At 31.1% G+C, this 27,045-nt stretch overlaps 2 protein-coding genes and 1 long non-coding RNA gene across 3 annotated transcripts in view; all 3 read left to right on the forward strand.

Annotated features, from left to right (window-relative positions):
* Positions 1-5,088: 5,088 nt before the first annotated feature.
* Positions 5,089-27,045, forward strand: part of LOC134281809 (uncharacterized) — a 72,710-nt gene continuing 50,753 nt past the window's right edge. The window contains exons 1-5 of the mRNA XM_062764242.1: positions 5,089-5,180; positions 5,331-5,400; positions 7,246-7,319; positions 7,446-7,640; positions 7,743-7,805. Of these exons, the coding sequence (XP_062620226.1) occupies positions 5,171-5,180; positions 5,331-5,400; positions 7,246-7,319; positions 7,446-7,640; positions 7,743-7,805 (412 nt within the window). The 5' untranslated portion in view covers positions 5,089-5,170. The remainder of the gene's footprint in view (positions 5,181-5,330; positions 5,401-7,245; positions 7,320-7,445; positions 7,641-7,742; positions 7,806-27,045) is intronic.
* Positions 7,911-10,157, forward strand: LOC134281814 (uncharacterized). The gene is made up of 3 exons (XM_062764250.1): positions 7,911-8,051; positions 8,267-8,354; positions 9,731-10,157. Exons 1-3 carry the CDS (start codon positions 7,981-7,983, stop codon positions 9,956-9,958), a joined length of 387 nt encoding a protein of 128 aa, XP_062620234.1. The 5' UTR covers positions 7,911-7,980; the 3' UTR covers positions 9,959-10,157.
* LOC134281818 (uncharacterized) lies at positions 19,285-26,516 on the forward strand. Its single transcript, XR_009995179.1, has 3 exons — positions 19,285-19,349; positions 26,105-26,168; positions 26,458-26,516. It is a non-coding gene; the product is annotated as an uncharacterized LOC134281818 (long non-coding RNA).

The following is a 27,045-nucleotide window of genomic DNA, read 5'->3' on the forward strand; positions in this document are numbered from 1 at the left end:
ACAAACTTGCATTTACACTACCTGAAGATGCTTCCACATGAATTTCATCGTCCCTGGCCCAGTGATTCTGGAGAAGATTTTAAAAAAAAATTTCCTACATATTCCTATGTAAAACTTTGATCAGCCATTGTGGCCCCGCACTATCCCCGGGGGTGATGATTTGAACAAACCTGAATCTACATAACCTGAGGATGCCCCCACTTGAGTTTCATCTTTCCCGTCTCAGTGGTTCTTGAAAAGAAGATTTTGAAAAGATGCCATTAAATTTTTATTAATTCATAATTATCTCCCCTTGGAAAAGGGCTTGGCCCTTCATTTTAACAAACTTGAATCCCCTTTACCCAAGGATATTTTGTGCCAAGTTTGGTCAAAATTGACCCAGTGGTTCTAGAGAAGAAGATGAAAATGTGAAAAGTTTAGGACGATGACGACAACGACAACAACTTCGACAGACAACGGACAAATTTTGATCAGAAAAGCTCATTTGAGCCTTTGTCTCAGGTGAGTTTAAAATAATTATAAGGAAGCTCGTAAAAAGCAGTTCTTGGCATAATTGATCTAAAAGCTGACTGAAAAATACTAATACAAACTTTTAAAAGTGTTAAATATAATTGTTTGATATGTTTAAAATGAAGAAAACAAGGCGGACATTAATCACATAAGTTTATATTAGATGTAGAAACTGTTTCTAAAACACTTATGTCTAATGAAATAAACATTATTACATGTAACGGGACGTGGACACAGTTTCAACTGAATTGTTTCCGAATTTATTTTTCTATTTTTTTATTTATACTTAGCTAAGGTATTTTTTATGATCATCAAAAATTTGAATTTTAGTTGTTGAGATACAAGATAGATTTGGAGGTTCTAAACTTTGTTATGTTAACAAGGCAAGTGTCTTGTTTTGGTTTACATTGGTTAAATCTACTAGTATATCTTCGTTCAAAGAAGCTTTTTTGCAATCAAGATATTAATTCTAAATATGATAAGCCGATTTTAAGTAATTTCCTGAATCTCACTTTGCCATAGATATCGTGATATTTTCAGCGAAATAAACGAAATTAATTATATAAATTCCCAACGAATATTTGTGCTTTGACAGTATATAAACAAAAACAAGGCACGAGTCTTGATTACATTATGAAGAATTTTAAGGTCTTTTTCTCCTTTGTAAATCAACAAATGATGTTCAAATTTTTGCTGATCCTTTCAATTGCTCTAATTAGGAATGGTAAACATTAAATTTTATTGTATTTTTAATCAGTTGAAACTTTGTCCATATCCCTTTTAGGGGTGCAACTGCATTGGTTAATAACATTTATTATTTCACCAAATTAAGAGTACATGTAATAAGGTTGCGACACTCGCTGAAGTAATTATTAATTGAGGCCAAAACTTTAAAGATGCATAGACATAGATTTGAAGTTAATATTTTCTTAAATTTTCTGTATGATATAACGACCTATACATGTATATTGCATTGGTATTTCGCTTGAAAATGTGATAAGAATCTCATTTCATGTCAAAGTTATTGAAACTTTGAATTTCTGTGGCAATATTAAGTCTATAATCCATAAAATTCAGAGTATAAAACCCCCTCACAGTACATTGTCACCTCGTGCTCAGTGGTTTTTGCAGACTTAAACAATTGAACACACCCGATTATTCGTAAGCATTAACAATAACAGAGCTCGTGCCATGTTCACAAAAACAGTTTTCGTTTCACGGGTGTAATCAGTTTGCTTATGAACATTTCTACTCTGAATTTTCTAGATTATAGGTTATTTATTTTACATTTATACACAATGGAAATAACATTTTGCTTACGTATTATAAGAAAAATTAAAATTCGTGAAAGTTTCAAGGATGTATCAATCAAACCTGAATTTCGAAGTCCAATAACTTCGAGATCAAGAATGATATGAAGATAACGAACAGTAATCAATCTCAAAGTCCATAAAACAATACAAAATAAGAGCAGAGCAAACACGGACCCCCAAAACATCAGAGGTGGGATAAGGTGCCATGGAGGAGTGAGCATCCCCTGCCGACCAGTCACACCCGCCGTATGCTCCTTGTCATGATCAGGAAATAACGGGAAAAATCCGTCGTCAATTCAGTGTATAAATGATGGACTAACAATTGGTATGAAAAACGTCAGTCAGCATTTGACTCAATGATAAACTGTATTTGCTGACAAGGTCATTGTTTCGACCATAGAATTTACGAAATGATGACTTTAAACGAATCTGCTGATATTCTTGTTTCATCAACGTGCTTGTCAATAATTTACTCGTTTTAGAAATTGTTCATACGTAGAGCATGCTCTTGTGTTTCGATTCAACTGAGATATATATACAGTATATATTTTATATGATCGGTAAAGGACGAGGAATTTAACTTACACTCGCAGTTCCCTTTCTAAAGAAGAAATTGTTTAGAACCACATTTCATCGTCTTTTAAAATCTCATTGCAGTCCAGTCAACCAAGCTAAGTTCAATCAAACTTATTTTACTGGATTTCTTAACTTTCTAATAATCCTTATAAACAGGGATACATTGCAGCCAGGGTTCAGCAAATGCTCTATCAAGGTTCCTATTTGTAATCGTCGCAAATATGTTCATTGCTGTGAAGATACGCCACAGCAAATTCTAGAAGTGGTGTTAATTAGATGTGAAATTTCAAAAAAAAAACTTCAAAGAAAGTTTAGAAAGTTTAAAATAACATTTTCAAAAGTCATTAACATAAAATCATACTATTTAAATACACTTTTTACTACAAATTCCAACCATAGATAAGCATACACACTCAACACTGCAACAGGGCGACGACTGGTCAGGAAGAAATTTAATTTGTTTAAAATTGCTTTAGTTATACATAAGTAATCAGAGGTTGATATGATATCAAAAGAATGCTAGAACTTATTATTGATTAACCTTAATGTTGTCTTCGGCTTTCAGCAGAATGTTTGAAAATTTTCAATGGACACTAATTGTGTTGCTTTACTGGTCGGCCGGTTTTTATATTTCTATATAGCGGAGTTTATTCAGAAACTTTTATCTTCATTTAAGCATTGAATTAATATTTTTGGATGGCTTCGGTCCTATAACATACCTGGCCGTGCCGACAAATTGAATACCGCGCGTTAGCGCGGGTTGATAATTTGTCGGCACGGCCAGGTGTGTTATAAGACAGAAGACAGCCAAAAATATGAATTCAATGCTTATATTTATATTCTCTAATTTTCCTTCTTCGTAATTTCTTATATCGTTAATCTTTAATGTGAATTTAGCGCCCTTCAAAACTGACGTGGTCAATAGACGTAAGAGCAGTTTGTGACGTCAGATGACGTTGCAAAGTTAAATTACGAAAACAAACTTTGCGAGGAAAAAAAAGTGACAAATTAATTTCAAACGCACATTTGTAGTAATTTTACGTTAATTGAACAGGATAATAGTTTTTTATTAAATTGAATCAACACATTGTACATTTTGGTGTTCCTAGATTATAGAAAATGCATATTGTTCCTACTATGTATTCTATCGCGCGGTGAAAAGGTTTTGCGTGTGTTATAGAAATTTGAATGTCATGGATTTCAAATGAATTTCAGAAGGAAAAATGCATGGAATGTAAATATAAGAAAAAACACACTTCCTGTGGCATGGACATTTGCATACATCTATGTTGTATTATCAATTAAGAACAGTAACCCCATCATAGGTCGACTTGACAAACCGAAGTGATTTATATTCAATAAAGACAGCGAAGAGTTGCCACTTGTGTTTCTTTTTATGGCTTCCATATGCTCAGAATCAAAGTGTATAAACATATTTTCACGCAACTCCGTTAATTTTCAGACAAAATAGAGAAATTAAGAATAAAAGTAGTTCTAAATTTGTCCTTTATTAATGACAAAAGGGTAAGACATGAAAATTAAGAGATCCTATTTTTCTTTACTATTTGTACATACACCTGGATTTGGATTTCCCAAAGCTTGAAGGTACAAAATGATAGTAATCAAAACTACAATGTAATGAAACACTTTTGTTGAAAAATAGGGTGGCGACCAGAATATGCCAACCTAACCCAACTTTATTCAAACACCTATGTAACAAAATAATAAGGTGGTAACAAACCATAGGCTAACTAACAATTTGATAATAACATAATGTAAATTTACTACCCATGGGACAGTTGAATGGGGTGGAAGTGGGTATGTTTTCCTTTACAACTCTCAGCATGCACAGACACTTGCAGCTTAGGCATCTAACATTGATACTAATCACATGATCACACGTAATGTAACTGCCGGTATTAAGAAATTTCGAACACCTGAGACAAGTCATTACCTAACTTGCAAGTAGTTTACCAAGCCTAAGTGAACACATTACCTAACTCACAGATAGCTAAATTCTTTATTTAAAAAATGCAACGACACATCTGAATGCATTCCTAAAACATTATTTCCAGTTTATTTCCAATAATATTACATTTTTAAACACATTGTTTCCCACAACTCCGTTATTTTTCAGCCAGAATACAAAATACCCCCTACAACTAACTTGATAATTTGGCATAATGATACTTTTATTGTTGCAGCAGATCTAAATAGTCCCTATTTTTTACCGTGATTTTAGATGTTGTACCCTAATGAATCGGTTACGCTAACAATAGGTATAGGTATATGTAAGTAATCTGACGTACATATGTACCTATGTAGTTGATAGAGGCGTCGGTGTCGTCCTCAATGCTGCTGCTGGCTTTAAATGAGACGATGAGTACCTTTGAATCATCAACTTATTTTTCAGGAGTCTGTCTTGATTTGGAAATTGGTCGCTCAATATACGGTACTCTTTTTATTTTATTTGAAGCAACAACTAGAATATTTAGAAATAGGTGTAAGAAAACAATTTCATGAAATTCCAACTAATCAACTAAAACAAGTATCGTGAAGTGGTTAGAATTGACTATGTAGTATATATGGGAAGGATTTTAATGTTTCATTTGTGACATAAGTGCTGTCTCATTTTTAGGAAATGATATTTCGTATATTTTTTTTAATAAAATAACCCGGATGAATTTATGCATCGGCAAATCTTGCTTCCTTGAACAAGGCACAAATTAATTGTCCTGCTTAAACTGTTAGAAAACTCTGAGCTAGCCGAGATGAGATTGGGTAAAGAATGATTTGGTTTATCTTAAACAATTAAAACGTTAACCATGCTATATATATGTGTGCTACATTTAGAAAATGAAATGTAATTTGAGATAACACGATTTAGCATTGAAATAATGAAATATTTTATTTTCATGTAAACACCTTTAGTAGTTTTCCTGAAGTTTGTAGCAGCTGCATTTGTAATGTCCAATCATCTTGCCTACTGCAATGCAGATATGTAAGTATAAAAATATTTTCTCTTTCATTTTTATTAAGAGAATTGCCTCGTCTCGAGCTCCGACGGAATATTTTTTCCGAAATTCAAAAATAACATTTGGACCGATTAAAAAAACAAATAATTTTTTTTTTTCGAAAAAAATGTCCAAAAATGTCTTAGGCTTTTGCATATGGCTATAATGCACCCTAAAGCTTATCAACACCTGAAAAAGATGAGGTCCCTCTCTTTATAGAAACAACTAGTGGCGTATCAATGGTTAGAAAAGCAATGAAATGAACGTAACACGTATGTTCGACATAATATTCAAACAATTTAATTTTTAATTGTACGATATGAGAATTCAGGTTAGTTAAGGAAAAACTTCAACAGTACTGTTCTACAATATATTGGAGAATTGATGAAAATCAAATGTAGATGCAAAAAAAAATTCCAAAGAACTTATGGAAAACTTGAAATCACAAAATTTTAACAAAATCAACAACACAAAAACTTTCGACTTTTTAACTATTCCTCACGATAAATTAAAGTCCACGCTTTCTAACATTATTTACAACTTCTTTTCAATAAAAATGGAACTCGTAAATTTACATTTACATTCATTGGTCATTTGCAAAATTACTTTGTTAAAAATATTTGATTGTACATACAATACATTGTATACACACATTGTATTCTGAAGTTGATATTAAAAAGATTCTCCAGTTTCTGATTAACATATTTTTTTTTGGGGGGGGGGGGGCAGGTCTTCCAAATATCTATAGGAATTCACATGGGGACCAATTGCGTACTTTTATTAGCAGACCTATTTTTGTGTTCATGTAAAGCAGAATTTGTTCAAAATCTTGTATAAAGAAGAAATCACTTGATGAAGCCTTCAAATCAACATTTAGATATATCGACGACATATTGTCAACTAGAGATATTTATATCCATTATTATGTTGACACAAATAATCCCGATAAGCTTGCAATAAAAGATACCACAGAGTCTGACAGATGTGTTTCATATTTCGATCTTTTACTAGAAAAAAGTTAAAGGTTATCTAACAACATTTATGATAAACGTGATGACATTAACATTTTAATCGTCAATTTTTCTTACTTTTGCATAAAAAAAAACTTTAACACCTTCATACGAAAATTATATCTTTCAGTTGATTTGATACGGAAGAACATGCATGTTATTGACAAACAAGTTAATGATACGTATACACGATTGATTTTTCCCCGTTATTTCCTGATTATGCCAAGTAGTACACGGCGGATGTAACCGGATGGCAGGAGAAGCTCACTCCGCCATGGCACCTGATCTCACCTCTGATGTTTTTGGAGGTCCGTGTTTGCTCCGCTCATATTTTGTATTGTTTGAGAGACTTTTGAGCATCAACTTGCTTGTCAACAATCTACATCGTTTTAGAAACTGTTCATACGTAGAGCATGCTCTTGCGTATCGAATCAAATGAGATATAAATACTCCGTTTGCAGGTGTACGGTATATTGATGGATAAGTAAGGGAAGTTGACGATAGAGAAGTTAAAGTCATCACGTTTATCATAAAGCTTTTTTGTTAGATTACCATTAGCGTCTTTTTCAAGTAAAATATTCAAGTATGAAACAGGTGTGTCAAATTCTGTGACTCCAAACAAGGGGTAAGGTTCAAAGGTGTAACCCCAAATAAGTATAAATATTTTTATGAATATATAATTGCGTGGATTATGGTCTTTATATAATAATCATTTCATAAAACTGGAACATCTAGTGGTAGACTGTACAAATAGTATTACATGTAACTAATCAAATTTATATGAAACTATGATAAAGTGTCTAACTATGTTCTGGATTTCAGAAATTGTATCCAAAGAGCTACACATTTTTTCAGAGAAATAACAAATAAAACAGGTTGCATATCGAAATCTTCAAGTAAGTTCCTTTTTCTTGAAAGAACATAGAAATTAAGTTAAAGTAATTTTAGGTGATGACCATGATTAATGAAAGCCTTTTTAAAAAGGACTTATTAGTGATAACATTTTCTTTTATTTTTTTCAGTTAACTTTTACCTGAGAAACTGTTATGGGGTTTGTTCAAAAACAATATCTGAAGAAAAGACAGATGGGTATGTTGAAATACTTCTAAAATATGATGCCGAAGAAATCGTAAGATTGAAAGATAAGAAGAATACTGAATGTGGATACAATCTTACAAATATCGTTATAGAATGCACCATTGAAAATAATACACAGAGTAAGTGTACCATGAATTGGGAAACTATTGTAAAAATCTGTTTTTCATTTAACAATTTTATAGAACGGAAATTGAATTGCTTTGCACTATCTATAATTTCAGAGTCTCTTCAAAGCTGTATTACAAGCCATTGTATTTATGGAAATAATATCGATAACCGAAATGGTTTGTAAAATATTTTTCATGCTAAAAGATCTGAATAAATATCAAAATTCTCTTTATATTTTTTCTTTATTATGTCACAAAATAAATACATAAATATTCAAAAACTGAAACTTTTCATTCTTCGGAAACAGTTCAAAGGTCTCATTGTGACGTCAATACTAGCCCTCTTATAATCATGGCTGCCATATTCGGTGGACTCATTGTCGGCTCTGTCGTGACAATATGTTTAAAAGATAAACAGATCTGGTAAACTATCGAAAGCATAATACTGAAAGCACTCATTATTAGACAATAAAAGTTATTAAAAATGCTCTCTTTTTTGCAGAAAAAATATCTACTTTTAAAATCCACAATTATTTAAAGTTGATTACTATCAAGATAAGAGTTAATGAAATAAATTTCTACATATGTATTAAGAATTTGATAAAATCTGCGATTATTTCTTAATTTAATGCTTGAAGTATTATGTTGGGTCCAATATTTCAATCACTGACAGAAGACGAGAGGAAAACCTGTAACAACAGTGGAATCCCTGAAGCTTTAGACAAGGTATTACATTTCTAACACTATTTTTTAGCTTTGAATTTACAACTGTTCTTCTTAAATTTTATGTTATTGCAAGTAGCTTCTGTGACATCATTTATTTTTTCATTAATGTAGGTGTTACGGTAATAAATAGTACTTGTACATACATACTTAGTAACATATATTACACCGAGAAAAGTTTTCAGTGTTATGATATCAATACATCCTCAAGGTAGGATTCTTCTCATATTTCTTGTATTTAGAAATTATTGAAAGTTTCACAGAATCAAGAACACAGTATCCCTAAGTGATGGTATCAGTGATATTAAATTTGACCGTTTAATATTAGAGGCAAGGTCAGTCAAGGTCATAACCTTTTCTCTAGACAATAAGAATAAAAAAAATATTGTTGCCAATCGTCTGATTCCTACATACATTTCAAATGATTGAATGTCTTTTCTTTTGCATGAACAGTAACTATTATATAGGGCCTACAAGATGACTTTACAAAATTGACATAAATGATTTAGCTAAAATGAATATTGGCTAATCCGGATTTTCTCTACTTTCTTAAACTTTTAAAATATATTAGTTATCTTTATATGAATCCTATATTTTAGTTTTTTTTATTTTCACATATGGTAAAGTTGTCACATAAAGAAACAAACTGATATAAAAACGAAAAGTTTTGATCGTTTACTTAGAGAGACTAACACTTCTTACATATCTTTTGCTCAATTTTCTATTTAGATTGGAAGTTGTTACAGTGTAAAAAGCTAACATAGTTCTAGCTTGTCTGACAAATCATATTTATTTGATATAATTTGACATTTCCGTCACTCATTTTTAATCTAACTTACATGAAAAATTTTTAAAGTCTCTGATTATGTAAAAATGATAACTAAATTTATTCTTCTAAAATAGTTTTGAGAGGCAGAAAAGAAGATATTTTTACACCATTCCGCCAAAAATATATTCCCTGCAAGTTTTCGAACGCAGATTACCATTTCTATGTTAAGTTGTACAATTGTGATGAGAAAAGAAAAATGTGGTCTTTTAAATGTCTTACACCCTAAATAGAAAAGATATAAGCAACTATACTTTGAATATTTCATCCAGTCAGAAACCAGAGAAGAATCCTACCTTAAGCAAGCAAAATAAACCTGTTAAGCGGCTTGTCTATTTGGTTGCTTTTTGCTGAAAATTTTATGGCAAAGAAATACATTTTGCAAACAGTTGTTTACATAATCATAATAAGACAATTCTTAGAACAATTATACACAGTGTTTGTACTCAGTCACTGTGTAATATTTTTAACTCAGTATTCAAGTATATATGTATATATGAAAGTGATACAGGGTTGTTATCACTGTCTTTTAAACTCTTCTTTTTAATTTAAGGACCTTTCCGATGAACACATTCGAACATCTCAGCAGCAATTGAAGACAGTTTCTGTGTATGAAGATGTTCATGATGAAGATGTTTATAATCACTTACGAGAGGAAACTGAGTCCAAACCAGAGAGAGAAGAAAGACATTATTCAACGATGCAGGTTTTATCTTGTCGTGAAGAAAACCCTGAAAATGCCTTACTTAATGAAAATGCTAAAGATGTTGATGAAATTTAAGAAGATGCAAATCAAACGAAACAGTTGCAGGCCAACGCTGGAGGACTGAGCTGTAACGAAATATCTCCCGAGTGCTCGTGTACATATTTTACTCTTGAAAGGAAGTTTTCTTAAATTTTCATTTTCATAAGATCGCATTTTTTTATGAGAATTGTACTTTACTTCATGAAGTCTACAGGCAGGAGAGTGTAATATACAACTGCGTAATAATAAAGAGTGGTTTTAATATAATGTCCAATTTTAGTGGTATTAATTATATGAAATTTTCAATGAAATATACATGTTCATGTTTGTGTATGAAAAGCAGTTTTTCAAACGATTCATACACTACTGAATTAAATATCCCCTTAGATTCCAAAAAATCCCCTGTTGTCCCCCTGTCAGTCCCTGACATTTTCCTGTCTCTCCCTGACTTTCTCCTATGATCCCCTGTCGTTGTCCCTGCTCTCCCTGTCCAGTCCCTGTCGTCCCCTGTCGTTGTCCCTGCCTTCCCTGTCTACTCCCTGTCGTCCCCTGACATTCTCTGATCTCCCTGTCTAGTCCCTGTCGTCCCCTGTCGTTGTCCCTGCCTGCCCTGTCTACTCCCTGTCGTCCCCTGACATTTATTTTGGCCAAGAAAAGGAGTTTAAAAAATATTTTTGTTGCATTTAAGAGTGAAAAATGATATAGTCTTGAAAACTTTAGGAATATATTTGAAAATATAGACTTAAAAGTAAAAAAGTTAACACATTTTCAAATGCCTTAACTTAATCCCCTGTAATGAAGTTTCTATTACTTGTATCGATGTGATTTTTTTTTTTTAGTTTGGAAGCATTTCCAGGGGTGAACGGCAGAGAATTGCATCGATTCTCAAAGAAGAAATAAATTACCAATTTATTTCATCTTGTGATGCTAGACGGCATATATTTTGTGCTTTATGAACCTTTTATATATATTTATAAACTTTTTCATTTTTTATTTGATATACTTTAAAACATCTTTAAGCGTAATAACTGTCTTTGTAAAAGAAATAGATTTAAACATTTGGGATAAATTATCAAATCCATGCATGGGATATTTTGTTTTTTCAAAGAATTAAATTATTAAAAATTAATTGAAAGGAATGATATATAAACGCATTAATAAAATAAATGTCTATTCAATAAATAAAAATTATTAAATAAACTAAAAATCTACTTTATTCATTTATATTCTTATGTGAATAAATCTACAAATCGACTGAATGAATGAATGAATGAATAAATAAATAAAATTATATAAATTTATTCATTTATTTGTTTATTTTGTAATTCATCATTCATTTATATCCCCAAAATTTGATTTATTATTTTTATTTTATTTATTTGCTGAAATATGCTACAAAGTATTTTATAAGCATATTAAAACGACTTTTTATTACTTTAATTACATGATGGATATCAAAATAATCGTCTTATTATGCACATTAATCTGTCAATTAGATTTTTGACCGTTTGTGTTGACTGAAACATCGGTTTTCAAAACCCTAACACTGTTCTGAAACAACATCAAAACCATTGATGTTTACCAGTAATTAACTCGGGGTACACAGTCATGACACCTATTATCTTTTTTACTGACCGCTATACCTTGTTTATGTTGTGGCAGGACGCCCTTTTGTAGTTTGCAGCTGTTTGAAATAACATTGTCCTTGTATGAGAACTTTTTTTTTCAATGAAAACAAAATAAAAGTATCAAAGAAACTATTGACGGGTGAAGATTGTGCATTATGAGACGATTATTTTGATATCCATTATGGAAGTAAAATAATTAAAAGCCGATTTAATATCCTTAAAAAATACTTTGACACATATTTTTTCGTAAATAGTTTTACATAAAATAAGCCAAAAAAATCCCAATTTCGGGAATTTGATGAATTTGTTTGTATCCTCAATTTTACAAATAAAAAAGATTGTTTTTATATTGCATAAATACATGCAGTTAATAAGTTTTTTTTTCTTTTTTTTTGGGGGGGGGGGGGGTAACTAACTATTTAAAATCAATTATTATATTGATTTTAAAAACTTAATTATTTCAAAATGAACCAATACCCCCTGCTGTCTCTCTGTTTTTTCTTTTTTTTTTCTTTTTTTTCTTTCTTTTTTTTTTTTTTTTTACAAATGGTACAAAGTCAAACCAGTATTTAACGAATAAAACAGATTGAAGCGAAATAAATTCATAGTAAACAAATAAAATAAAATAAATGAATAATGAAAAAATTATTAATAAAATATCAATCCATTTATTTTTGAAATTGAAAATACAACAAATTAATGAATTATTTATATCTGCAAAAAATTGTGTTTCTTTAGTTTAATTTTATATAAACACTTGCATCCGTAGATGTGTTACAAAGTATTTTATTAGCGTATTAAAACGACTTTTCATTATTTTAATGACATGATGGATATCAAAATAATCGTCTCATTATGCACAATATTAATCTGTCAATTAGATTTTTGATGCTTTGTTTTGATTAAAAAGTCGGTTTTCAAAGCCCTTACACGGTTCTGAAACAACATCAAAGCCATTGATGTTTACCAGTAATTAACTCGGGATACACAGTCATGACACCTTTTATCTTTTTTCACTGACCGCTATACCTTGTTTATGTTGTGGCAGGACGACCGTGTGTAGTTTACAGCTGTTTGAAATAACATTTTCTCTTTGTATCAGAACTGATTTTTTTTCCAATCAAAACAAAATAAAAGTATCCAGGAAGTTATTGACGGGTAAAGATTGTGCATAATGAGACGATTATTTTGATATCCGTCATGGAAGTAAAATAATTAAAAGCCGATTTAAAATCCTTCAAAAATACTTTGATACATATTCTTTTGTAAATAAAATATCAATCTATTTATTTTTTGAAATTGAAAATACAACAAATTAATGAATCATTTATATCTGCAAGAAATTGTGTTTCTTTAGTTTTATTTTATATAAACACATGCATCCGTAGATGTGCTACAAAGTATTTTATTAGCGTATTAAAACTACTTTTTATTATTTTAAGTACATAATGGATATCAAAATAATCGTCTCATTATGCACAATATTAATCTGTCATTTACATTTTTGATACATTGATTTGATTGAAAAAATCGGTTTTCAAAACCCTAATACGATTCTGAAAGAACATCAAAGCCATTGATGTTAACCAGTAATTAACTCGGGGTACACAGTCATGACACCTATTGTCTTTCTCGCTGACCGCTATACCTTGTTTATGTTGTGTTCAGAGTGACCGTGTACAGTTTGCAACTGTTTGAAATAACATTTTCTCTTTGTATGAGTACTTAATTTATTTATTTTTTTTCAATCAAAACAAAATAAAAGTATCAAAGAAGCTATTGACGGGTAAAGATTGTGCATAATGAGACGATTATTTTGATATCCATCATGGAAGTAAAATAATTGAAAGCAGTTTAAATATGCTTCAAGAATACTTTGATACATATTTATCGTAAATCATTTTACATAGAATATGCCAAACAAATCCCATTTTCGGGTATATGATTATTAAGTTTCCTTGTATCGTCAATTTTAAAAATAAAAACATTGTTTTTATAATGATTAAATACATGCAGTTAATAAGTTTTTTTTTTTAATTTACTAAATATCTAAAATCAATTAATGTATTGGTTTTAAACAATAAAATATTCTAAAATGCACCAATACCCCCTGCTGACTCTTTTTCTTACAAATGGTACAAAGTCAAACCAGTATTTAATGAATAAAACAGATTACAGTGAAATAAATATATAGTAGATAAATAAAATAAAATAAAAAAAAAATGAAATAATTATAAATAAAATATCTATTTATTTTTGAAAATGAAAATACAACAAATAAGTCAATCATTTATATCCGCGAGAAATTGTTTTTCTTTAGTTTTGTTTTATTCATGTTTTATTAATTTAGTAATGGTGTGACTTTCTACCTTTTGTAAGAAAACAAAAAAGAAGAAAAGAAAGCAGGGGTACTGGCGCATTTTGGAATATTTCAGTTTTTAAAATCAATACAATAATTGATTTTAAATAGTTAGTAAATAAACAAATAAATAAACTAATTAACTGCATGTATTTAATCATTATAAAAACAGTGTTTTTATTTTTAAAATTGACGATACAAGAAAACTAAATAATCATATACCCGAAAATGGGATTTGGCATATTCTATGTAAACTGATTTACGATAAATATGTATCAAAGTATTTTTGAAGCATATTAAATCTGCTTTTAATTATTTTACTTCCATGATGGATATCAAAATAATCGTCTCATTTTCCACAATCTTAACCCGTCAATAGTTTTTTTGATACATGTACTTTAATTTTGTTTTGATTGAAAAAATCAGTTCTCATACAAAGAGAAAATGTTATTTCAAACAGGTGCAAACTGTACACGGTCACTCTGAACACAACATAAACAAGGTATAGCGGTCAGCGAGAAAGACAATAGGTGTCACGACTGTGTACCCCGAGTTAATTACTGGTAAACATCAATGGCTTTGATGTTGTTTCAGAACCGTGTTAGGGTTTTGAAAACCGATTTTTAATCAAATTAATGTATCAAAATTGTAAATGACAGATTAATATTGTGCATAATGAGACGATTATTTTGATATCCATCATGGACTTTAAGTAATAAAAAGTCGTTTTAATACGCTAATAAAATACTTTGTAGCATATTTCAGCAAATAAATAAATAAAACTAATTAAATAAATTTTGGGGATATAAATTTATTTATTTATTTATTTATTTATTTATTATTTATTTATTTATTTATTTATTTATTTATTCATTCTTAATTCAGTCGATTTGTAGATTTATTCACATAAGAAAATAAATAAATATAGTAGATTTTTAGTTTATCTAATAATTTTTATTTATTGAATAGACATTTATTTTATTAATGCATTTATATATCATTGCTTTCAATTAATTTTTTATTCATTTAATTCTTTGGGAAAACAAAATATCCCACGCATTGATTCGATAATGTATTCCCAAATGTTTCAATCTAGTTCTTTTACCAAGACAGTTAAAAGCTCAAAGATGTTTCAAAGTAGATCAAATAAAAAATGAAAAAGTTTATAAATATATATAAAAGGTTAATAAACCACAATGTATATGCCGTCTACTATCACAAGATGAAATAAACTGGTAATTTATTTCTTCTTTAGAATGATGCAATTCTCTGCCGTTCTCCCCTGGAAATGCTACCAAACTAAAAAAAATCACATTGATACCAGTGATAGAAACTAAATTACAGGGTATTTATATTAGTTAAGGCATTTAAAATGTGTTAACTATTTACTAAGTCTATATTTTGAAAAAAATACTTAAAGTTTTCAAGACTATATCATTTTCCACTCTTAAATGCAACAAAAATATTTTTTAAACTCCTTTTCTTGGCCAAAATAAATGTCAGGGGACGACAGGGAGTAGACAGGGAAGGCAGGGACAACGACAGGGACTGGACAGGGAGATCAGAGAATGTCAGGGGACGACAGGGAGTAGACAGGGAAGGCAGGGACAACGACAGGGGACGACAGGGACTGGACAGGGAGAGCAGGGACAACGACAGGGGATCATAGGAGAAAGTCAGGGAGAGACAGGAAAATGTCAGGGACTGACAGGGGGACAACAGGGGATTTTTTGGAATCTAAGGGGATATTTAATTCAGTAGTGATAAATAAAGCAATTCTAAAGGGTTGATTTTTTATGCAACTTCTATCACTTACATCATTTAATGGATTTTTTTTCTAAATAAAAGAAGGCATTAAACTAGCTGAAAGATCTGAACAATTAAAAATCCTTGAAAAATCGATGTAGAATTCAAAATAATTCTTTATCTTATAAAGTACTTCTATAAAATGACTTATTATTTTATTTCCAACACGTTCTAAATTTAGTGAAACGTTCTAAGATTTGAAACTTCAATGAAGGAAATATTTTCCAGGGTAACTAATACATAGTAAGTTATTGTTTATATGGTAAATTATTGTATTGGTCAGTCATATTGCATGCAAAGACGAGCCAAACAAAAAATGCTATCAATTTCATCAATAATTTAATAGCTATTTAAACCAAAAAAAACAGATGTGTCATGTTGTAAAATTTGAATGTACCAAGTGACAGTAAATATAAACGTTTGTCATGTTTGCTGTGTCGCAGTAGATACCAGCCCAAGAACGATCCCTTAATTAAATTTACTTCTCAAGGGTCCTGAATGCCGAGTACAGGTCAAAATATGCAGTTCTGGTGGTGCCTCTATATGAGTGAAAATTATCTAGAAGTACGTTAACCACAAACAAAGTAACCGGTATTTCACACGTAAATGTAAATAAAAGGTCTAGTTTGATGGGTATGCCATGTGACATGAACAACAGTTTAAAAAGTGGGATAAGAAGAAGGTACGGTTTGGGCTTTATTGTGCCCTAAAACTTTCATTTTCTTAAAAGTTATAAAATTGGCTTTTACAATTCTTGAGTAGATGATATGAAGATAAATCATTAAAGAATATGGCATGAAAGAGCACCATTCTGCAAATATGACGTCACTTATTTGGTACATTTCCAAGTTAAATGCAGAAAAGCCTTGGAATGACTCGTTTCTGTGCTTATTTTCCTTTAGAAAATAATGTCTCCCACCGTCGCTCGCTTCAATTATTGGATATGTTATGTAAACTGCTTTTAAAAAATCACATATCTCAAAATCTTTGTGGGCGACAGTGACAGAGTATGTTTTCTGAAAGGAAATGCCACTGAAAATTGATGTCTTCTACAATTTTTTAGGAAAATACGGTAAAATGCACAAGTTAATGTCACAATTAACATTTAGCAGGTCATATAAGAAAAACGATTTATGTGTTCTTACAGCATGGAATTCCCATGATTCAGAAATAGTGAATTTGAATTTCTTATATCACTTTCATATTTTTGAAAAATATAGGGCTTAATGTTCATTGAAAATTGGCCTTGTTCTTTATGCAACGTTTCTAACTATCATTGATCCCCTTGGCATTCCCAAAAGCTAGACAGTGATTCAATTTTAAAAAAATTCCATTAAGGGTGATAAAAAAAGAATTGGTCGTTAACACATCACAAGTTATATTTAATAATTTTAGTTGAACATTTGGAAATAGAGCACATATAAAATCAATGCATCAGGTAGAAATAACAGATGATGGACCAGATAAAACAGCAGGTTGTTATTTCCATTGTCGGATGGGACCATCTTTTTAAATCGCATCCTAATGTGTTTCATTCTCAAATATATTATGTAAGAATGCATTGTGTACATTACAGTTTCTTATAAATATTGCATAATTATTTATAAACTATGTCTTGTGTGAATTGCTTTGTATTATTTGTATTTACATATGCATATGACTCGATTATACTTTGTCTTCTTCGTGTTGACATATGCATATACAGGTGACTTTCGATGGCTCGAACTCCGATCTCTCGAAGTAAACCTCCGGTCCCGTTTTTTTCCTCTATATAACTAATCAAATTTACTCCTGATCTCTCGTACTTCTATCTCTCGAAACTCTCAATCTCTCGAACCAAACCCTTGGTCCCGTTTACACATATTTCATTGAATTTTACTCTTTATCTCTCGAAGTTTTTATTGCGCGTGTATACACGCCGATCAAGCGTAAAATTGAGCCTGGACTTACCTGAAAAACAGTGAACGACTGGGGCTGGCATGGAGGTGTTAATTGGCTGTTTACATAATAGATGACACTATACCTGTGGGTCGTTCATGTGTTGATATAATTAATTGGTTATTATTGGTAAATTATAAACGAATTCACAACTTATTTTGACTTTAAACCGAGACGATAATATTTAGAAAATAAATTCTTTATAGACGTTTGTTTCAATAATTTCCCATAGACTATGAACTTTAATTGGAATCTACATAATCCCAGTATGGCATTTATTGCACAAGAAATTTCTTTCTCAAGGACTGAATACTGATTAAGAAAAATCTGTTGAACACTGGTGAAGGACCCGATCAAGCCGCGGAATAGCCAAACCGACAATTGCTATCCGGGTTTCATGTTTTCGTGAAAAATGAACAAATAAATATTGAAACTTCAGGAATTCGTTGTATTTATTCGAAATACGATCATTGTTGTTGATATCAAGTATATTACCTGTAAAATACGATTGAAAACGTGCAATAACTTTATTTACATATACTTCCGGTATCTATAATAGTAGAACATCGATGATCGGAACTGAAAATTCCGGATTTTATTTACTTTCTATCTCTCGAACCCCTCGATCTCTCGAACTTTTCTTGCGGTCCCTTGAACTTCGAGAGATCGAGAGTCACCTGTAACTTGTTATATTATTTTGTCATTATATTTAAAGAAATAAACGACCTCTTCTTTTCCTCTAATGAATATTCTGTCTTGTCTTTAATAAGGAAGTTATGTTAACTAGGTATACATACAACATATTTATGATAATATAGCAATTATGGGTACTGTTTTTTTTTCTATTTTGTATTTGGCACCTTTTCTTTAAATAGAACAGTCGTTCGTGTTCTCTGCGCATGCCCAATTTCTAGCAACATTCGCCATTTTTATCAATTCACAGAGGAATTCCTTTTAAAAAAAAAGTAGCCACCGCCCTTTCCACCTCCCGCAATTTTTGAACATTTTCTGTGTAAAAAAAATATCTATTTACTAAAGCCTTCATATATAGTATTATGACAGGTGTGCTCCATCTTTTCAATCACATTCTGTATATTATGTAAAATTATTGTGTGAACTGTACATCACATTTTAATAAATATAGCCTAATTGTTTGTAAAATGATTTTTGTGTGATATGCTTTGTATAATTTGTATTCACAGATACATATGACTTGTTTGATTATTCTGTCACTTATTTTTACTAAATAAATTTTCTCTTCTATTCTTCTTCTGAATGTTATGTCTCGTATTTGATAATGAGGTTATCTTTTTTAATCAGGTGCCCATAAATGAATATAACGTTAGTCGTTCGATTGAACTAATTGTCATCATTTGGGATACATGAGGCTGATTAATTTTATGGAAATTAAGGCTGATTAATTTTATGGAAATTAAGGCTGATTAATTTTATGGAAATTAATCCTTTGATTAAAATATATCCTTTGATAATGATAAAACAATACTTTGTTTTAATCAAAACAAACTCGTGATTTGTGTATTTTTTTTTTAAATCAGCGTGTTTTTTTATTATTGAACACTTAAGTTACATGTATATACAATAGCACTTTTGTATTACAAAACTTAAAGATGAAACTTCTTATGCTTTATTTCTCAGAATCTAACATGAGCCTGGGGAAAAACAAAGATGAAACATGGTAGGAGTCTTTTCACTATTTTTCATTATAAATTCATGGTTTAAAGTAATTAATTATTTAAGGAGCAATGACCCATTTCTTGGAGAAATAACTTTCAAACCTTTCAAATTTTATTAAGATTTAATTGTTTAGTCAAAATAGATAAAGCACTCACTCCATGATCGGAAGGTCTTGTGTTCGAAACACGGTCGCGACTGACGTTGAGTGAAAAATTCTCCAATGGGATGTAAAACAGCATTCAATCAATCGTATCCATATACCGAAGCCCGTTTAACACCTTTCAGATAATGCATTTCAATAAAAGAACTATTCTAAACTTTGTAAGTGGATTTATTTCGGTATACATTTCAAGAATTCGTTATAAGGCATCAAATATAATCTAATTCATGAATTGGTTTGATTTTATACTTGATACAAATTAAATTATGTATATCTGTTCGTAAAAAACTTACAGCAAAATCAACTTAACCATGTTTATCATTTTTCACTTTTTTTTTCAACCAAATGAAAACCCTTACAATTTTGACTGAAAACTTTAACTTGCTATTAGACGTACCTTATACATATAAATTAATGCATAATAATGTGACTGAAAAGACTTCGCTTCTTTTTTCTTACATAAATTTTTTTTGTGCATTGCATTATTTTTTTCATATCGTTATGAACCTCATATTTTAAATATATTATTATATATTTTAAACTTTCTGTTCACTGTGTCTTTTTTTCTTCACATGATTAGGCATAAAATAAATTATAGTAAAAGGAAGTCTCGTTTTTTGATCCATGTTTTTCACTTGAATGCTTTCGTTGTTGACATACATGTATATTAATATTAAGATTAGTTTGAGTTAAAAAAAAAACAGTAACACTTCAATTCCAATCAATGCAGAAAGTCATTGTCACTTGTACATTGTATATCAATTATTTTTTAAAAATAATACCGCATATTTGAGTTCATCTCACAATATGCGCCGTTATCAAAGCTCTATCCTTTTATTATATGTCATCATTCACCTCCTTTTTGTGGAAAAAACTAATAAATGTGATAAGCCGGAATTTATTTATCCATCCATACAGTGTCGGTACTTAGTCACTAGGTTTACGGGTTATCTCCCCTTTTCTATGCATCAATGAAAGTGAAAGGTGGGTGATGAAAGTATCCGATTTATGTTTTTGTATTATGAAATATTTTATAATAATTTCCAGTTTTTAAAGTTAAGTTTCAGTCAAAGAAGTAAAACAGATGATCTTATTAACATTGATATTGCTCGATGGCAAGTATTTTATTGGATTGAAACAGATCGATTTGCCACCCGTCCATGCTTTAAACACTGGCACATGGTACAAGATTACAATGTGGTAATAATAACCAACTTCATCAGCAGATTTTGAATGAATAAAAACTTACTTAGTGAAATAATCTATAAACAAAATGAGCTAATGTAAAAATAGGTATGAACTTCAACTTTATTCGGTCCATGTTATTCAAGGTCATTTGCCATTAAACATCCGTACACATGGTGGCCTATATTTAGTTACTTAGATTCCTTTAGCCTATCTTTAGGGGATTTAAAAATGGGAATATCCATAATTATAATTCTTACAGTATGAGTATGCTTTTGTAACTTTGGGTTTGGTGCATTTATCAGTTTATTTAAAATATTGAGTGATTTTTAAAAAAAAAATAAATAAATGTTCAAGGAAAGGGTTACCCTAGCATTGCCATACCAGTTTACCTTTTGTCCTAAAAACAGTGAATAAATAAAAAAAAAAAAAAAAAAGAAAAGAAATACAGATTGAGAATTAATAAAAGTTTGACAAATCTTTAGAAATGTTATTTAGCTAGATTCACAAAGGGACATAACTCTAATCAAAGTTTATAAATTTCAATCAAGGCCATTCAACTTTAACAGGGGTCCAAAGAGAGGCATGAAAGATATGCAATTGCGACAAAGGCAGTAATCAATTGTGAAATAAAATAGTTTGAAGTAAAATACATAACAAGTTTTGGTGCTTTTGAATGTAACATTACAATAATGCATTTTATGATATGAATGAAACATCAAGTAAGATGTGTATTTGTATTATACATATTTACAGTTGTACACATGCTATATGACAAAACTCAAGGTAAGTAAATATGAATGATGACTAAAAAAGTAAATAGATTTTGAGTCAAAAAATTCAGTTGGATGGAAGCATTACAATCAACAATTCAGGCTGTAAAATCTGGGAGGCATACCCGACATAGGTAACATGCACCAGAGTTGAATTGTACATTGTCTGTCAAATCCACATAATAATAATATATTAGGACCAGCAGCATCCTCACCTATTCGGATATCACTTCTCTTAAGGGGCTTGATAGGGAGGACAACTTCAGATTCAACAAGAACAATAACAATGTGGGCATAGTAATTTAGGACCTCAATGGTTCATTAGTGACAGTTGATATAAATAGGATTCCCCAAATTTTATTTTGATTAACTACATGTAATATCTAGCAAGGCTAGCTAATATTTTGCTGGTTAATATATATCAAAGGGTTCAGATTAAGTAAGATGGGGCGAAGGGCATGTTTCGCATATATTCCGTGTTGTCATTTTGGTCAATGGTGTAGTTAAAATTATACATAAAGAAAATAAAAGAAGGCCATTCTGTTCGTTCCTTGGAAGCCGTCTCCAGTGTACATGAGCATAATCATGAATTTCTCTAACAGCGCCTTTACCTTAATTGAGAAGGTTTGATGATAACACAATATAAACATATATTTAAAGGGACTGGGTGGTTGTGGCCATGTTTAGGCTATTTGGATCTCCTTTAGAAGAAGAGCTCAATAAAGATGTAACTGATCAAATTTTAAAGCTAAAATTTATGAAATTTTTCTGTGCCAAGTGATAGTTGACAGCTTAAGATATCATATCCCAAAATTTAAAATATATCTGGTGGTTAATAATTGTTGACCCCCTAGCCTCCTTAATGTCTTATCACCCCTTAACAGCATAAAGGCCTTGTATCCTATAAAGTGGTGTTTAGTAAATGAAAAGTTTTGTACCATCTTAAGTTAACATGAAAAATCAGGTAAACTTATTTTACTAATTTATTATATATAGATTATTTCACAAATGTTGATTATTTACACAGAGATTAATTTCAGCATGGGCTTTTATTTCCTGACAATGTTCTAAAAACATGGGTCTAGTCACTTGTTTAATATCTATACAAGAAGAGAACTTTGGGTATTGAAATACAATTCTACAAATAAAAGACTATAAAAAGAAGTTATATAATAATAATTTATAGGCTAATTGAAGCACTGTGAAATAAATAAATTGTCAAGAGTATTAGGAAATTAACATAATTAACATTTATTCCTTTGAGTTATCTTTCTCATTGGGGAAAGTGAACCTTAAAATAGGAATTGCAACTCAAATTTCCTGAACTTTTACCAATTTTACGTGTTATTCAATTTGCCATTGGGAATGAAGGACAATTTACAGAGTTCTTCAGGTGCTACAGTCAATGCATATGCAGGCTCATTTGAACACAGCTCACAGTGCTGGTACTTTCTATGTATTTTCCTAATATGGCATATGCTGTATGAATGGTCATGCAACAATAATAAATAAATCAATAAATAAATAAAATAGAAAGGGTTACAATGAGACTTATAAGGTTCAAATTGGGGCTTTTTGTCAGTGTTGGTTTCTGCTGTGTCTCTAAGTTGTTAAGATTTGCTATTTCACACAGATAAAAGTTGCTTTAGTTAAAATTCTATATTCACAGTTTTTAAACTCGCAAAGGGTAAGTTGTTTAGGTAACTAGTTTTCTTTATCACTAATAAGCACTAAAGGCGAGATTACCTAACTACCTAACAGCAGGGGGGGGGGGTTAACACGTATTATTCCACAGGCTAGGCTACAATCCAAACCATTTCCTACAATATTTTCTTTTTAATAGTATGTGCTTACTGTTGGAAATTAAGACACATATGCATATCTCAGGGGGCATTTTCCCATTGATAATATCAGTTCAAACCCAGGTGCCATTTGCATGTAATATGATAGGTGTTTATCTCTCATCTGAGCAGTTACATGTAGCATAATTATTTTATGTTACTTTACACATTTATCTCATTTGGGATTAAGATGCATTAGTCGGTGCATATATATGTACATGCAGTTTACATTCATGCATTAGCTAGTGGGTACAAATACAGGTTAGCTAGGGGATACAAATACAAATCCACATGTGTGTAGGAGTTACAAGATTCATAGTACTAAGATAAGATAAACTTCTCCAGCATTTTAGGGTATTAGATATAGGATAGGTTTCCACTGACTAAGCATATTAATTTTTATGCTCTCTCTCTATCATATATCCATTTTCTACAGCCTTAAAAAGAGTTTGAAGTCTATTATTTAAATAACCTATTCCATAACATATTTTTGCAGGGGGGGGGGGGCTTAAGGTGTGAAAAGATCATGCATTTTTGATAGAGCATCAGCTGGGAAGGGGTTTAGAATAAAGGATTTAGTCATAGGTGCCTTCAATGTCTGCTGCAGTCCAACTACATTTACAAATGAGCAGTAAAATACAAAGTCCTCCATTGTGTGTCTTAGTTTGAAAGGTACTTATTAATACAAGATTTAATCAATTTTAAATGGTCCTTTGAAGAGTTCGCTTTCAAAATAAGTGGTACAGGTATAACATCATTCTCTCAGAACTGGCAAGATACATAATCAAACATCACAAAACATGTTCTGTAGTTTACAAATCGGGCATTTGAACACTTTTAAAATTATTGTCAACAATACAGGAATAGCATAATCATGCTGAAAGGGAAAGGGGGGGGGTTAAAGAGTAAAGGTGCTCATTCATCTTGTTTCTAATCTCTGCATGAAAGTATTTTATCACCTAAAAAATAAATAAGAAATAAAATTCAAATTTATAAACAAATAAATAAAAAGGGGGGGGGGGGAATCTAAATAAAACGTATTTTCTACATAATTTTCTTACATTAGTCCAGGTAGTAGTTCTCTCTTGCCAGCTGGATATTAATAATGGAATCTGAGACCCAAAGCAATATACAAGTAACTTGGAAAGATATAAATTCAGGAGGGGGGGGGGCGCTAGGCCCAATTAATTTGAAGGGAGACCAGAATTATTTTAATGCAGGATAGTTCTACAGTGGGTTGGCAATGAGAGAGAGTGATGTTCACGATGGATGGGTTGCTGAGGGTTTTGAGTAGGCTAGGAGTCCATGGTGGGTGGTTAAATTGAAGTTGCCTACCCCCACCAGGTGGCGGTGGGCACCTACGGTGCCCATGTGGCGAAATCGTCACCTTCAATTTAACCATTGAACTGTTGATTTTGTTGACTTTTTGTGGTTGATGATGATATATGTGATGGTTGATGTTGATATATGTGATGTTGACTTTGAAAATTATATCTTATACAATTTAAAGCTAAAGCAAAATAATATAATTATAAAAGATAATTTGTGTTGAAATGTGTCCGTAGCACGAATGAGGTCAACCCAGCGTGCTACTTTTCCCGTTAGGGAGGGCACAACTTATGTTGATGTTGGGGATACGCCATTTTGCCGGCTGCCCCACTGTTGTGTAGACCACTGTGGACAATACCTGCCAACTCGAATAAAACATTAAACTGAAATACGTAGCATTTGTTTATTATATACATAGGTCTTTGATAATACCGCATATTTGAGTTCATCTCACAATATGCGCCGTTATCAAAGCTCTATCCTTTTATTATATGTCATCATTCACCTCCTTTTTGTGGAAAAAACTAATAAATGTGATAAGCCGGAATTTATTTATCCATCCATACAGTGTCGGTACTTAGTCACTAGGTTTACGGGTTATCTCCCCTTTTCTATGCATCAATGAAAGTGAAAGGTGGGTGATGAAAGTATCCGATTTATGTTTTTGTATTATGAAATACCCTCCCACCTCAACCCTTGAGCTAGGTGTTAAGTATATACCCTTTCTCCTTTTGTTTGTTTAAATAACGTTTTTCATTGTTTTACATGGTTTGGCTATACCAAATTTATTAGAGTTATGCAAATGTTATTGAGAATCTTTTTCTGCTGTGGGTTTTTGTTTTTGTCTTTTCAGATATTACAGATTTCGTTGAAGGAGACTAACGATGCTGATCTGAATTGCCTGCTATTTCCGTATTCTGGGACCTTTGGAATGATCTCTGGCCGAATACCATGCATGACAAGGGTCAACTTGGCGAATTATCCATTCGAGGAGTTCGGGGAAAGACAGTAAACTATACTTCACAGTGGTCGTATTGGCGAAATCGTCACCTTCAATTTAACCATTGAACTGTTGATTTTGTTGACTTTTTGTGGTTGATGATGATATATGTGATGGTTGATGTTGATATATGTGATGTTGACTTTGAAAATTATATCTTATACAATTTAAAGCTAAAGCAAAATAATATAATTATAAAAGATAATTTGTGTTGAAATGTGTCCGTAGCACGAATGAGGTCAACCCAGCGTTCTACTTTTCCCGTTAGGGAGGGCACAACTTATGTTGATGTTGGGGGTACGCCATTTTGCCGGCTGCCCCACTGTTGTGTAGACCACTGTGGACAATACCTGCCAACTCGAATAAAACATTAAACTGAAATACGTAGCATTTGTTTATTATATACATGTACATAGGTCTTTGATAATGAGAATAACGAAAATAATTAAACTGAATGTTTTGGTTTAGTTGTTGAAACATTGGTAGCTTTATGCCTTCTGTGCCATCATGTTGTCAGCGTTTCAAATAGACTGTAAGTATTGTTTAAACTTGTTTTTGTATTTAACTATTCAGCTATTTCATTAAGTTTTTTTGGCATATATTTACATTTTCTGGAAAATGAAGTATATAGAGATAACGAACAGTATTCAAGCTCAAAAGTCCACAAAACAGGAGCAGGGAAAACATTTGATTTCAAAACACGAGATGTGTTATCAGGTGCCATGGAGGAGTAATAACATTTATATGACAAGTTTTAATTATTAGGTATGTAAAAAACAATCAATGAATTTCAAATTTGAACAAAATATGCTTTTCTCCAGACAATGTATTGAAAGAGCCAAAGATTTTTACAACAAGATTAGTAACACCACAACATTTTATCAAGTTTTGAAAGTAAGTGTAGACATTTTATAGCTTTGAATATTTAGTATTACAGAGTTCAACTGTAGAATGAGATTTTTATATATTTTAGAATAAATTTATCATAATACAAGATAACATTAAGAACCAATAAAAAACCATTGTTCTTACATCTTTTAGAAAAAGTATCATTGAGAAATATCAAAGAATGTTCCGAAGACTGTGTTGTAAAAGAAACATCGAGGGAGGATGTAACGTGCCTGAGGTATGAGGCTTTTATAATTGATCAAATTTCCAATGAAAGAGATAAATTTCATTGAAACCAATTTTTATGGTATATCCAGGTAATTTGTTAATTGGTAATCCTGGTTGATTTGGTAAGATAAATCCCTGTGTTGGTCAGCAAAATATTGCATTGCAGGGGCAAACAAGAGCACAACATAAGATGATTAAAGTTTCAACAATGCTTTAATTAACGTAATAAATGTAATACAGATGGCTGGATAACCAAATATTCAAACAATGGTGATGTAATACAGTTGGTCAGA

Source organism: Saccostrea cucullata, unplaced genomic scaffold (assembly GCF_032062105.1).
Source record: "Saccostrea cucullata isolate Sc308-1 unplaced genomic scaffold, CSIRO_AGI_Scuc_v1 ctg2305, whole genome shotgun sequence".
Classification (NCBI taxonomy): Eukaryota; Metazoa; Mollusca; class Bivalvia; order Ostreida; family Ostreidae; genus Saccostrea; species Saccostrea cuccullata.

Excerpts from the sequence above, each read along its gene's own strand:
- LOC134281814 (XM_062764250.1), top strand. The coding sequence starts at position 7,981 with ATGGCTGCCATATTCGGTGGACTCATTGTCGGCTCTGTCGTGACAATA. Across the intron at positions 8,052-8,266 it reads TTAAAAGATAAACAGATCTG|TATTATGTTGGGTCCAATAT; the intron begins GTAAACTATCGA and ends TAATGCTTGAAG. Across the intron at positions 8,355-9,730 it reads TCCCTGAAGCTTTAGACAAG|GACCTTTCCGATGAACACAT; the intron begins GTATTACATTTC and ends TTTTAATTTAAG.